At 36.5% G+C, this 12,453-nt stretch overlaps 1 protein-coding gene across 2 annotated transcripts; it reads left to right on the top strand.

The window, feature by feature from the left end:
• Positions 1–6,470: 6,470 nt before the first annotated feature.
• Positions 6,471–11,645, top strand: LOC111467443 (SUPPRESSOR OF GAMMA RESPONSE 1-like). Of its 2 annotated transcripts, XM_023112341.1 has the most exons (6): positions 6,471–7,140; positions 8,225–8,366; positions 9,414–9,600; positions 9,694–10,187; positions 10,388–10,762; positions 10,870–11,645. In XM_023112341.1, exons 1-6 carry the CDS (start codon positions 7,133–7,135, stop codon positions 10,918–10,920), a joined length of 1,257 nt encoding a protein of 418 aa, XP_022968109.1. In that variant the 5' UTR covers positions 6,471–7,132; the 3' UTR covers positions 10,921–11,645. The 2 variants fall into 2 exon arrangements, with proteins under 2 accessions (XP_022968109.1, XP_022968108.1); XM_023112340.1 differs by lacking the exon at positions 6,471–7,140 and having other exon boundaries at positions 7,980–8,366.
• The last annotated feature ends 808 nt before the right edge of the window (positions 11,646–12,453 follow it).

Here is a 12,453-nt window from a genome sequence, read left to right as displayed (position 1 = left end):
TACATGACAACAAAGAATATTAAGAAGACCGTCAAGAAGAACAAATACTAGAATATGTCAGAGAAGGACAAAAGGCCACAAGGAAAAATTTGAAAAATATGTCAGAGAAGGACAAATCCATGCAAGGACCCCAAGGAACTTGGAAGAACATAACTAAGACCCAGAACTCCCCCAAGGCATGGTAAGAAAAGTGAACTTTCGAGGCCGAAAGTTTTTAAGTGGGAACAAATTTGTTAAAGACTAAATAAGATTAAGATACTCGGGTAAATTTAAGGTGCCAAATTCGTAAGGATTAATGGATCCAAAAAAAGGATTAACAGACCCAAGGAATGTTAATGAGCCAAAGGAAAAGATTTTCAATGCCCTAGCAAGGAATTGTAAGGATTTCAAGCCTTTGAAAAATATTTAAAAACGAAATAGTATTTAGGCCAAGGAAAGAAGGAAAGTAGGACTTAAGACCCTAAGAGCCCACCAATAAACCTTGTACATGAAGGAACAAAAGAAGTCTCTAAGATGCAACTTTGAAGGAACAAGGTTGATTATGGCAAAACTTGTTGGGTACATGGAAGGAAATATGCTCCAAGATATAAGGAACAACATAAAGATGACCAAGAAAGACTTGTAATCTCAATGATGTTGAAAAAACAATCCAGAAGAACAAATACTAAAATAAGTACATGGCTGTACCAAAATAAGTACATGGCTGTAGGACAAAAGGCCACAAGGACAAATTGGAAAAACATGTCAGGGAAGGACAAAGCCATGCAAGGGGACCCTTAATGTACTTGGAAGGGACATAACTAACACCAAGAACTCCACTAAGGCATGATAAGAAAAGTAAGCTTTCAAGGACAAAAGTTTTTAAGAAGAAGAGAATAGGTAAGAGACCAAGTAAGAGTAAGTTTAGGGTGTCCAAGAAAGGATTAAGGGATCCTAAAAAAATTAAAAACCCCAAGGATGGTTAATTGGCCAAAGGAAGAGATTTTCAATGCACTAAAAAAATCGTAAGGATTCAAGCCTTTGAAAAAAGTTTGAAAAAGAGATAGCATTTACTCCAAGGAAAAGTCTTAAGACCCTAAGCCTGGTTCAAGAAGGAACAAGAGAAGTCTCTAATATGTAACCTTGAAGGAACCAGGTTGATTATGGAAAAATTGTTGGGTACATGAAAGGAAATATGCTCCAAGATATAAGGAACAACATAAAGATGACCAAGAAAGACTTGTAATCTCAACAAAGGATGTTAAAAAGATAGTCAAGAAGAACAAATACCAAAATAAGTACATGGCCTTAAGGTAGGACAAAAGGCCACAAGGGCAATTTTGAAAAACATGTCGGAGAAGGACAAACCTCTGCAAGGGAACCCTCAATGTACCTAGAAGGACATAACTAAGACCAAGAACTCCCCCTAGGCATGGTAAGAAAATTTAATTTTCGAGAATGAACGTTTTTAAGAGTGGAAGAACTTGTAAGTGACCAAGTAAGATTAAGATACTCGAGTAAGTTTAAGGTGCTCAAGAAAGGATTAATGTATCTAAAAAAGGATTAAGAGACCCAAAGAAGGTTAATGGACCAAAGGAAAAGATTTTCAATGCCCTAACAAGGGATTATAAGGATTTCAAGCCTTTGAGAAAAAGGTTTGAAAAAGAAATAGTATTTAGTCCAAGGAATGAAGGATTAAAGACCCTAAGAACCCACCAATAAGTCTTGTACAATAAGGAACAAGAGAAGACTCTGAGATACAACCTTGAAGGAACAAGGTTGATTATGTCAAAACTGGTTGGGTACAACGAAGGAAATATGCCCCAAGATATAAAGAAAAACACAAGGATACTAATAAAAATCTTGTAATCTCAATAAAGGATGTTAAGAAGACAGTCAAGAACAACAAATACCATAATAAGTACATGACCTTAAGACAGGACAAAAGGCCACAAAGGCAAATTAGAAAAACATGTCGGAGAAGGACAGCCCATGCAAGGATCCTCAAGGAACTTTGAAGGACATAACTAAGACTAAGAACTCCCTCAAGGCATGGTAAGAAAAGTGAACTTTCAAGGCCGAAAGTTTTTAAGAGGGGGAGAATTTGTAAGAGCCCAAGTAAGATTAAGATACTCAGGTAAGTTTAAGATGCCCCATAAAGGTTTAAAGGATAAAAAAAAAAAAAAAAGAATAAGAGACCCCAAGAAGGTTAATGGGCATAAGGAAGATATTTTCAATGCCCTAGCAAGGAACTATAAGGATTTAAGCCTTTGAAAAAGAAATAGTATTTCTCCAAGGAGAGGAGGAAAGAAGGACTTAAGACCCTATGTACTCACTAATAAACCTTGTAAAAGATGGAACAAGAGAAATCTTTAAGATACAACCTTGAAGGAACAAGGTTGATTATGTCAAAACTTGGTGGGTACCGGGAAGGAAATATGTTCCAAGATATAAGAAAAAATACAAGGATGACCAAAAAAGACTTGTAATCTCAACATCAAGAAAAACAAATACCAGAATAAGTAAATACTAGAATAAGTACATGGGCTTAAAAGCAGGACAAAAGGCCATAAGGGAAAATTAGAGAAACATGTCGGAAAATGGCAAACTCATGCAAGGATCCTCAAGGAACTTGGAAGGACATAACTAAGACCAAGTACTCCCTCAAAACATGGTAAAAAAAGTGAACTTTCGATGATTAAAGTTTTTAAGAGGGGGAGAATTTGTAAGAGCCCAAGTATGATTAAGATACTCAGGTAAGTTTAAGGTACCCAAAAATGGTTTAAGGGATCAAAAAAAAAAAAAAGGATTAAGATACCCAAGGAAAGTTAATGGGCCAAAGAAAGAGATTTTCAATGCCCTAGCAAGAAATTATAAGGATTCAAGCCTTTGAGAAGGGTTTGAAAAAAAAATAGTATTTACTCCAATGAAAGAAGCAAATAAGGATTTAGGACCCTAACAACCCACCAATATGTCTTGTACAAAAAAGAACCAAGGAAGTCTCTAAGATACAACCTTGAAGAAAAAATGTTGATTATGTCAAATCTTGTTGGGTACAAGGAAGGAAATACAAGGAAGGAAATATGCTCCAAGATATAAATAAAAACACAAGGATGACGAAGAAAGACGCGTAATCTCAACCTAGGATGTTAAGAAGATAGTCAAGAAGAACAAACGCCAAAATAAGTAAATAACATAATAAGTACATGGCCTTAAGGCAGGACAAAGGTCACAAGGGAAAGTTAGAAAAACATGTCGGAAAAGGACAAACCCATGCAAGGATCCTCAAGGAACTATGAAAGACATAATTAAGACCAAGTACTCCCCCAAGGCATAGTAAGAAAAGTGAACTTTCAAAGACAGAAAGTTTTTAAGAGGGGGAAAATCTTTTGGATCTTTTGAGTTTGTTGGTTATGTATGTAAAGAAAGAAGGGTAAATAAGTTTGGATATGAGAATTGTGGGTTAAAATATGAGATTGGAGTCGTAATATTTTGATAATAGACAATCTTTTGAAGTTTCTAAGTTTAATGGTTATGTATGAAAGGATGGAAGAAATTTAAATTTGGATACAAATTTTGGTTTAAAGTAGGTAGGGAAGGAAGAAAGATAAGTTTATAAGTTAGAGCGGTCTATGAATTTTTTCGAAGAATTATATGAAATGATATCCTTATATAAAAAGGAAAACAATCAATTTAGTGTGGTAAATAAAGGAATATATGTTGGAATAGACAATTGAAAATTGAAAAATTGTTCGGATCAAGGAATAATATGTCATATGCCATAGGAAGTAGGAATGAAATTGAATCAAAGTACAAATGAAAAATGAGGAGTTGTTGGAATTAGGGAATAAGGAATCACTAAAAGTGGTTTGTATTTGGTTGAAAAGAATTTGCTTAATTGATTCTAAAGAAAGGTTAAATTGTATTTTGTTTACAAGTCAGATAACGGATTATCTTTTGGATTTTTTGATCGGTCTATGTATTGAAGGAAGGAAAGAAGGTAAGTTTAGAGATGAGAACGTTGGGTTAAAGTATGAGATTGGACTCCCAAGTGACAAATCTTTTGAAATTTTTTAGTTCAATGGTTATGTACGAGAGGATGGAAGAGTGATGACTTAGGATACAAGAACCTTGCTTTGAAGTATGAGATTGAACTTCAATTTTTAATTGATGATTTCTTTCCTTTTTTGGATCGACAATAATGTTTGAGGTATTATTGTCGATTAAGGTTTAATTTGAAGCAAGTGGATAAAATATTGTGGTGAGGAAGCACGATACTTTCTTATAACAGTCGATGAGTTTCCAAGAAGAATTAAATGAGATAATATTCTTACTTAAAAAAGAAAAAGATTCTTTTAGTATCGTAAATGGAGGAATATATGTTAGATAATGAAGAATCTTTTGGATTTTTTGAGTTTGATGGTTATGTAGGTAAGGAAGGAAGAAAGGAAGAGAAATTCGGATAGAGAATTGTGGGTTAAATTATGAGATTCGACTCCCTACTTTTTTATAACTGACAATCTTTTGAATTTTTTTTTTTTTTTTTTTTTTTTTTGTAGGTTATTGGTTAGGTATAAAAGGAGACCTTTAGCTATTTAATGATTTAAGTTGTTTTATTTACTTAGCCCTATGTATTTAAACTCATAAAATTTATTTTGATAAAATGTATTTTATGTTTTTGTTTTAAACGCGAAATTTTTTACTGTTTTTTGTCTTTTTCAAGTTTTTATATAGTTGCGAATCGTGAAATTTGGTTGTGATATAGTAATATCAAAGTAAAGGTTATTTATGGCCCCGCTCGAGAGACGCTCCACCACAACCAAGAATGAACACCTCAAAGACTTGAAGATTAAGATGCCTTTGGATTTTATGTGTTTGATTGACTTCAGGGTTACGGTACAATAAGATGTAAGATGACCTTAAGACCCCTAAAGACTAGTAACCCTAAGAGTTCACAGCAAGATGAAAGAACTAACCTCAGAAAGAGGATTGTCTCAATAGAAAGTCGTCTTTACAAAACCAAAAGTAGTTTCAAGGATTAAGGAACCTTGTACCACCAAGAAAAGAGACTTAAGACCTTAAGAACCCACCAATAAGTCTAGTACAATAGAAGCATCTTAAGATACCACCTTGAAGGAACCAAGTTGATTATGTCAAAGCTTGTTAAGTACAAAGAAAGAAAATATGCTCCAAGATATAAAGAAATACAAGGATGACCTAGAAAGACTAGTAATCTCAACAATAGATGTTAAGAAAGTTAAGAAGAACAAATGTTGGAATAAGTACATGGCCTCAAGGCATAAGCTTAAGACAAAAGGCCACAATGGAAAATTGGACGGACACGCAGGAGAACGAAAAAGTCATGCAAGGACCTTCAAGGAACTTGGAAGGACATAGCTAAGACCATGTACTCCCCCAAGCCATGGTAAGAAAGGTGAACTTTCAAGGATGAAAATTCTTATGAAGGGTAGAATTTGTAAGATCCAAGATTAATATACTTTGTTAAGTGCCCAAAAAAAGGTTTAATGGATAAAAAGAAAGAGATTTTAAATTAAGAGATGTAAGGAAAGTTAACAAGGTGCCAAGGAATTAAATGAGATGATATTCTTTTACTTAGGGAAAAAATCCAATTAGACTATATTCGAATAAACAATTGAAAAGCGAAGAATGGTTGGAATCAAGTAATAAAATGTCATATGACATCAGAAGTATGAAAGAATTTGAATCAAGGACAAGTGGAATCGAGGAATAAGATATCTGAAAATGAGGGTTCGTGAAATTTTAGAGGAAGGGCACACTAGAATCAAAGAATTGGCTTATATTATGAGATTGGACTTCAACTTTTGATAGATGATTTCTTGCCATTCTTTGGATCGAAAATAATGTTTGAGGTAGTATTATCTAATAAGGTTTAATTTGGGGCAAATGAATGAAGTATTGTGATGATGTAATTGGGTACTTTCGGAGAACGGTCATGGGTTTCCTTGAAGAATTAAATGAGAGGAAATCCTTACTTAAAAGAGGAAAAAGATCCGGTTAGAGTTGTAAATGGAGGACTATATGTTCGAATAGATAATTGAAAAGTGATAAATTGTTGGAATCTAAGTTCTAAGATGTCACAATTGGAAAACGAAGAATGGTTGGAATCAAGAATTAAGGGATCACAGAAAGAGGTTTATGAAATTTTAGAGGAAGGAAGTGCCGAAAGAAAAGAGTTGGGTCAATTAGTACTAAAAAAAAAAAAGTTAAATAGTATTTGGTCTATAAGTTAGATAATGAACAATCGTATGGTTTTTTTTATTGCTAAGGAGTTTTTGTGTTAAGAAGTGGAAGTGAATTTTTTGCTATTTGGGCTCTAGATGGTAAAAGATTTACAATTTGAGTGGGAGTGTTTGGTATATGATTGCTATATGATTGGTAGAAGAATTCTTTGGAAGGTTTATTTTGGAATAAACTTAGATTTGGATCGTCTCTCTTTTCTTAATAAAAAAAAAAAAATAAAAAAAAAAAAAAAATAGCAAAATTAGCGTTCCACTTTCATTCCATGTTTAATTAAAAACATGAACTTTTAAGGACAATCTCCCTTTTCTTTGGCACAAGCATCATGAAGATGCAGATCTACTCGTATAGTAGGCAGCAACCCATCGAAGGCTGTAATGAGTATTCATTAAATACGATAAAGATAGCAACTTTTGGGGAAGCTACACAATTTAATGATCGTTAAAAGAGCATTTTTAGCCACCTGTATTCGCGTGTGCGCGTCTCTAAAATTGGTCGCACACAGTCAGGTGGAGATGCGGATCATCAACCACATAATGACCAAACTCAACGCCACGTCGCCGGTGGATAAGATAACGTCGTCGCACAGAATCAAACCCCTCCCACTGCAAAAGTGGACTGTCACAGCCCATTCCAATTGAAACTCTCCCCACTAAACCAAATTTCCTATTCAAATTTTATTTTCTCGAGTGGGAAAAGGTAAAAAAGAACTACCCATTTCATCTTTTTCGTGATAGGATGTGTTGAACAGTGATTGGTCATCGATTTTCGTTTCTTCTATCTCTAACGCAATTTGGGTTTTGAGTATCAAAGTAGATGAAGCAGCGGCGATTTGAGAACTAACAGTTGTGGATCTTCCCATTCGCGGTCTTCCATGGCTGGGTATCCCTTTTGTTTTCATAATTTTCTGATCGTTCTTATGTTCTGTTTAACTTTGCTAATCTTCCAATCCAAACCCCATTATCATTATTCATTTGATTGTCTGATTAGAGTTGGTTTCTAAGTTGGGGTTAACTTGGTTAGTCATCCAGGAGCGTTTTTTAGGAAGCTTTGTTCATGGGGTTGTTCCTCAGAATCATAAACTTTCATGTTTTGTGCTTCTCATTCTCTTCTGGTTAAACGTTTGAGGCCTAGAAAGTAGAGAAGGTGAAGAGATAGAAAGATGAAAAGGATTGATTTTCTGTAGCTAGTTTTCCTTGACTTGGCCCTCTTTAAGCTCATTTAGTTAAGTGCCTCTTTCTTATCTGATCAGTATGATTAAAGGGGAGATATTGGATCAAGGAGGTGCTGAAAATGTGGTTCAATCAAAAGAACAAAGCCTCTAAACTTTAATTGGACACCAGGTTATAAATGTATTAGTTAGTAGATTATAGGATGTGTGTTAGATCCCACGTTGGTTGGAGAGGGGAACGAAATGTTCCTTAAAAGGAGGTAGAAACCTCTCCTAAGCAGATGCGTTTTAAAATCAATATTTGCTAGCGGTGGGCTTTGGCTGTTACAAATGGTATCAGAGCCAGGTTCCGGGCAGTGTGTCGGCGAGGACGCTAGCTTCCAAGGGGGGTGGATTGTGAGATCACCCATTGGTTGAGAGGGGAACGAAACATTCTTTATAAGAGTGTGGAAACCTCTCCCTAACAAACGCGTTTTAAAACCGTGAGACTGACAGTGATACGTAATGGGCCAAAACAAACAATATCTGTCGGCGTTGGGCTTGGGCTGTTACAATATGGAAATTCTAATTAAATTGTTTCCGTTGGGTGTAGAAATTGAATGAAATGAACTGTATTGGTTTTATTTTTGAAAAATCCAATAGTTTATAGTAGCTTTTTAAGTACACATGTAAGTGGTTGAAATTTGATCAAGATTTCGTAGATATTTCAATGAAGCATAACTTGTTTGCATTATGTATAAGAACTCAACACAGCCCATGGCGTTGCCTTCTTGGTGTTGTGTTTGCTTTCTGCAGACCATCATGGCTGGTAGATAGCAATAGAATTGCAACAAAAATTAAGAGTGCATCTGGAACAAGCCATCCTCAAAGTGTCGAATGGAAAAGCAATCCGAGCAGAAGTTGTCCAAATTGCCAACATACAATTGATAACAGTGATGTATAGCTTCAACTGTTTATTTGATAGAAAGTGTTCAGATCTATCAGTTATTATAATTTTCTGATATAGTTATTATTCTTCATCTGGTTATCTCCCGACCACCCGTCGAATCCTTATTATTACGTGATCCAACAAGCTATTTCCATGATGACAGACGACCCTGTTAAGTATCCTTGTAATCGATGCAACGGTTAATGAATTTAGGCTAGCTGATTGAATGTAAAAGTTTAGAGGATGGTCTATACCTAACCATGTTGTACATTAGCATATAGTTGAGATGGAATGTTCAATAAAAGTTCAACTGCTAAGTGGAAAGGTTGGTGGTGGTGCTGACTGCAGATATAGAAAGCTATTTGACTTGTTCTTGATGGAAACCTCTTATGTAAAAGATTGTTGAGTTTAGACATTCATAGTTTTCCTTTCCTTTTTAGAGCTGATGTTCGATGTTATCCATCATGTATAGAGATATCCTGGAAAGATCATAACTCACTCTTACTTCTTGTAACAGCTCAAGCCCACCGCTAGTAGATATTGTTTGTTTTAGTCCATTTTATATCGCCGTCAGCTTTACGATTTTAAAACGCTTTTATTATGGAGAGGGTCTAGCCCTACTCAGATCAATGCCTCGCACCATTTTAAAACCGTGAGGTTGACGGCGATACGTAACAAACCAAAGCAGACAATATCTGCTAGTGGTGGACTTGGGTTGTTACAAATGGTATTAGAGCCAAACGCTGGACCCTCAAGGGGTGGATTGTGAAATCACACATTGGTTGGAGAGGGGAACGAAGCACTTCTCGTAAGGGTGTGGAAACCTCTCTCTAATAGATGCGTTTTAAAACCGTGAGGCTAATAGCCAAAGCGGACAATAGCTGCTATCAATGTGCGTGAGCCATTACACTTCTTTATCTCAATAACTATTGAATGTGCAAGTTTTACACTTCTCAAAAACTGATGTATGAAGCGCTTATTAAGTTTCTCTTCTTTGGGGTGATTGGTTGCATTGATGTATGATACTTAGAGCAGTTGAAATCTCTTTGTTTCCAGGTTGCTCAAGAGTGGCCTGGATTACCTAGAGGAGTAAAATTTGATCCTTCTGATCAAGAAATTGTATGGCATCTGCAAGCCAAAGTTGGCATTGGTGGTTCAAGGCTGCATCCCTTTATTGATGAGTTCATACCAACTGTTCTTGAAGATGATGGCATATGTTATACCCATCCTCAAAAATTACCAGGTCGGTCACTGGACCAACACTGACCCGGTTTAGTCTATTGTTCGATATAACTACATTTGGTTACAAACGTTTTTGTCGGTTAAACCATTGTAGGTGTTAAGCAAGATGGCAGTGTATCTCACTTCTTTCACAGAGCAATCAAGGCATACAATACTGGAACTCGAAAGCGTCGGAAGATAACCGGCGATGATTTTGGTGATGTTCGCTGGCACAAGACCGGAAGGACAAAACCAGTGGTTATTGACAGGGTTCAGAAAGGGTGCAAGAAGATTATGGTTCTATACATGAGTTTTGCCAAAGGAGGTAGAGCTGAGAAAACCAATTGGGTTATGCACCAATATCACTTGGGGACTGAGGAAGATGAAAGGGATGGGGAATATGTCATTTCCAAAATATTTTACCAGCAACAATACGTCAAGCACGGTGAAGTTACTGAACAGGAAATTCCTCAAATCGTCGATGCCGTAAAAGTCGATCCCCGTACTCCAAAGTCTGCAACTCCCGAGCCTCCTCGCGTTGAATGTAGATGCGTGAATGTTGATCAAGAATGGGATTCCGTTGTCATCTCCACGAGTGCCCTTGTTGAGGTATGAAAAACGATGTCTTACTCTACATTTCCGACCTCGAAAATCATGCTTGTGCTATGCACATGAATGGGATCGATTTATTTTCTCATGGCTTCTGCAAGTTCTGAATCTGAAATGCTGATTAAAATTACTTTTCTCCATTCTTTTATTGTTATGCTTCATTTGTTCTCTAGTGTTCTTAAGAGTCTGCTTATTATCAGGTTCCATCTGAATCGGATAAGTCAGACAAACATGATATGATCAAGCTGGTCGGTTGCTCCGATGAAGTGATTGACAATAACGAAAATAATATTGACGAAGAACCAAAATGGTGGGAAGGAGAGTCACAGAACATATTGGACTCCCAACAACTTGTGGAAGCATTGTCTCTATGTGATGATCTCCTTCAGAGCCAGTCGCCCCCTCGAGACGGGAATGCCAACAATGGCGCGTCACGGAGCAAATCTTTATTTTCTGAATATTCAAAATTAGGACCAGAGGATCTAAAGAAAGATCTAGAAGAGTGCCAAAATCTTGTCCTAGATCCAGGAAACATCGAACTCAACACACCTCCCGAGTTTCGACTTAGCCAGCTTGTATGTCTATATTTTAATTCTACAACTAGCTCATCGATTGATCTATCGAAACATATCGTTTACTCGAACTCGGTTCTCTAATGTTTGCTTTTTTGTGCTTCCAACAGGATTTTGGATCACAAGAGAGCTTCTTGGCTTGGGGTGGCAAGGCAGAGTAGCAATGGTGTGCCTGCAATATTATATTTTGTGTTTTCTCGACGACGAGCTTCGACAGGGCAAAAGAGCCCCAGCTTTGTAAACAAAACTCTCGTTCTAAACTCGTTTAAATTTCAAAAACTCCTTTAAACGCTTCATGCTGGGACATTGAAAAGGACAAGACATTATTAGAAAAAAGGAAACTGTCTCTGATATTGGGATGTCATTTTCAGAGCCAACGATGGAGTGTAATCTTATTACCAAGTGTTACAACATGACATGATAAGATGAAGACATTGAGTGTGTCCAAGTAAAAAAAACAAAGCGAACAAGGGTCGATCCAAAGTTTAGAGGTTTAAGAGGTCGAGATGTGCGTGGAACTTGTCGTGTCCTAGGAGCGGCGATCACATGAGCTGGCTAAGAAAATGGCTTTAGAGAACTGATGTTTTTGTAGCTGTAGAATGAAAGGAATGGCTGTCCCCCAAGTGCGTGTTAGCATGTCGACAGGCGAATAGGATGGGTGCGTTTGTGACCGGCATTTGCATTCAACTCCATGGTCCCTCTCTCCTTTCTCATCCTCTCTTGAGCTTTCTTCTTTTTTTCTATAATGGATCGTTTCCTACGTAATTTGTCAATGGTGGTGGGATTGTTTTTGTTAGGTTCAATTACATCTCTATACCTTTTGTCACATGTGTTTCTTTGAATATGATCGAGAGAGGTTATCGTTGATGATTCGTTGATTCTATAGAAAGTTCTTGAAGAAAGAGACCATTTTAATTACGAGGTTAAGTTTATTGTCGATGCAATCCAAAGTTCTCGTCAATTATGATAAAGTAAAGGGTTTTTTTTAGTCCAGAAGTTTGTAGCAATGTGATCAGTGTAGACATGATTTTGGTGACATATCATACACCTTCATATTGACAAGACATGACATGATATGAAAGAGAAACCTTTCTAAGATGAAAACATGTAAGATGGGTTTGGAATAGGCATGCTGTTACTACCTGGACGAGCATGATCGGAACATCCGACATGGGACTATAGGCAACACATCTTGGACAAGCATGACCATGACATTGGGTGCACGAGGCCTCTAGCTAACTCGGGTGAGACTGATTGCGTTTTTCATAACATTGGTGTGATTCAGTTTGAAAAACAGATTCTGACCTGAGCCACTTTCTCTACCCTATCAAGACAAGAATAACACTTTTAGCGAGCTTTCTGTTGGCCAAACACTACATAAGCCGCTGCCGTCGAGCTTTCTCTAAGGAAGATTTTGGGCCCCAACGACAAGGAACGAACATATCATTAAAAATCTTAGATAATATTCACCTTTGATTCTGTTATTAAAAATGATCGTTAGAGTTTAACATGGGAAATAGGAAGAAAATGTATCTTTTTAACTCATAATATTTGTTTTAATCAACGGACCCAGAGCTAAGACACTACATGTACTATTATTTACGTTAAAAAATATAGAAAATTGAAAGAGGCTTCAAATAAAAAGAAAACATACAAAAGGGACAAGTCTCTATATATAACATTTATTAAAAATA

Source organism: Cucurbita maxima, unplaced genomic scaffold, assembly GCF_002738345.1.
Source record: "Cucurbita maxima cultivar Rimu unplaced genomic scaffold, Cmax_1.0 Cma_Scf00034, whole genome shotgun sequence".
In the NCBI taxonomy this organism is placed as follows: Eukaryota; Viridiplantae; Streptophyta; class Magnoliopsida; order Cucurbitales; family Cucurbitaceae; genus Cucurbita; species Cucurbita maxima.
This window is presented reverse-complemented; position numbering and strand designations above follow the sequence as displayed.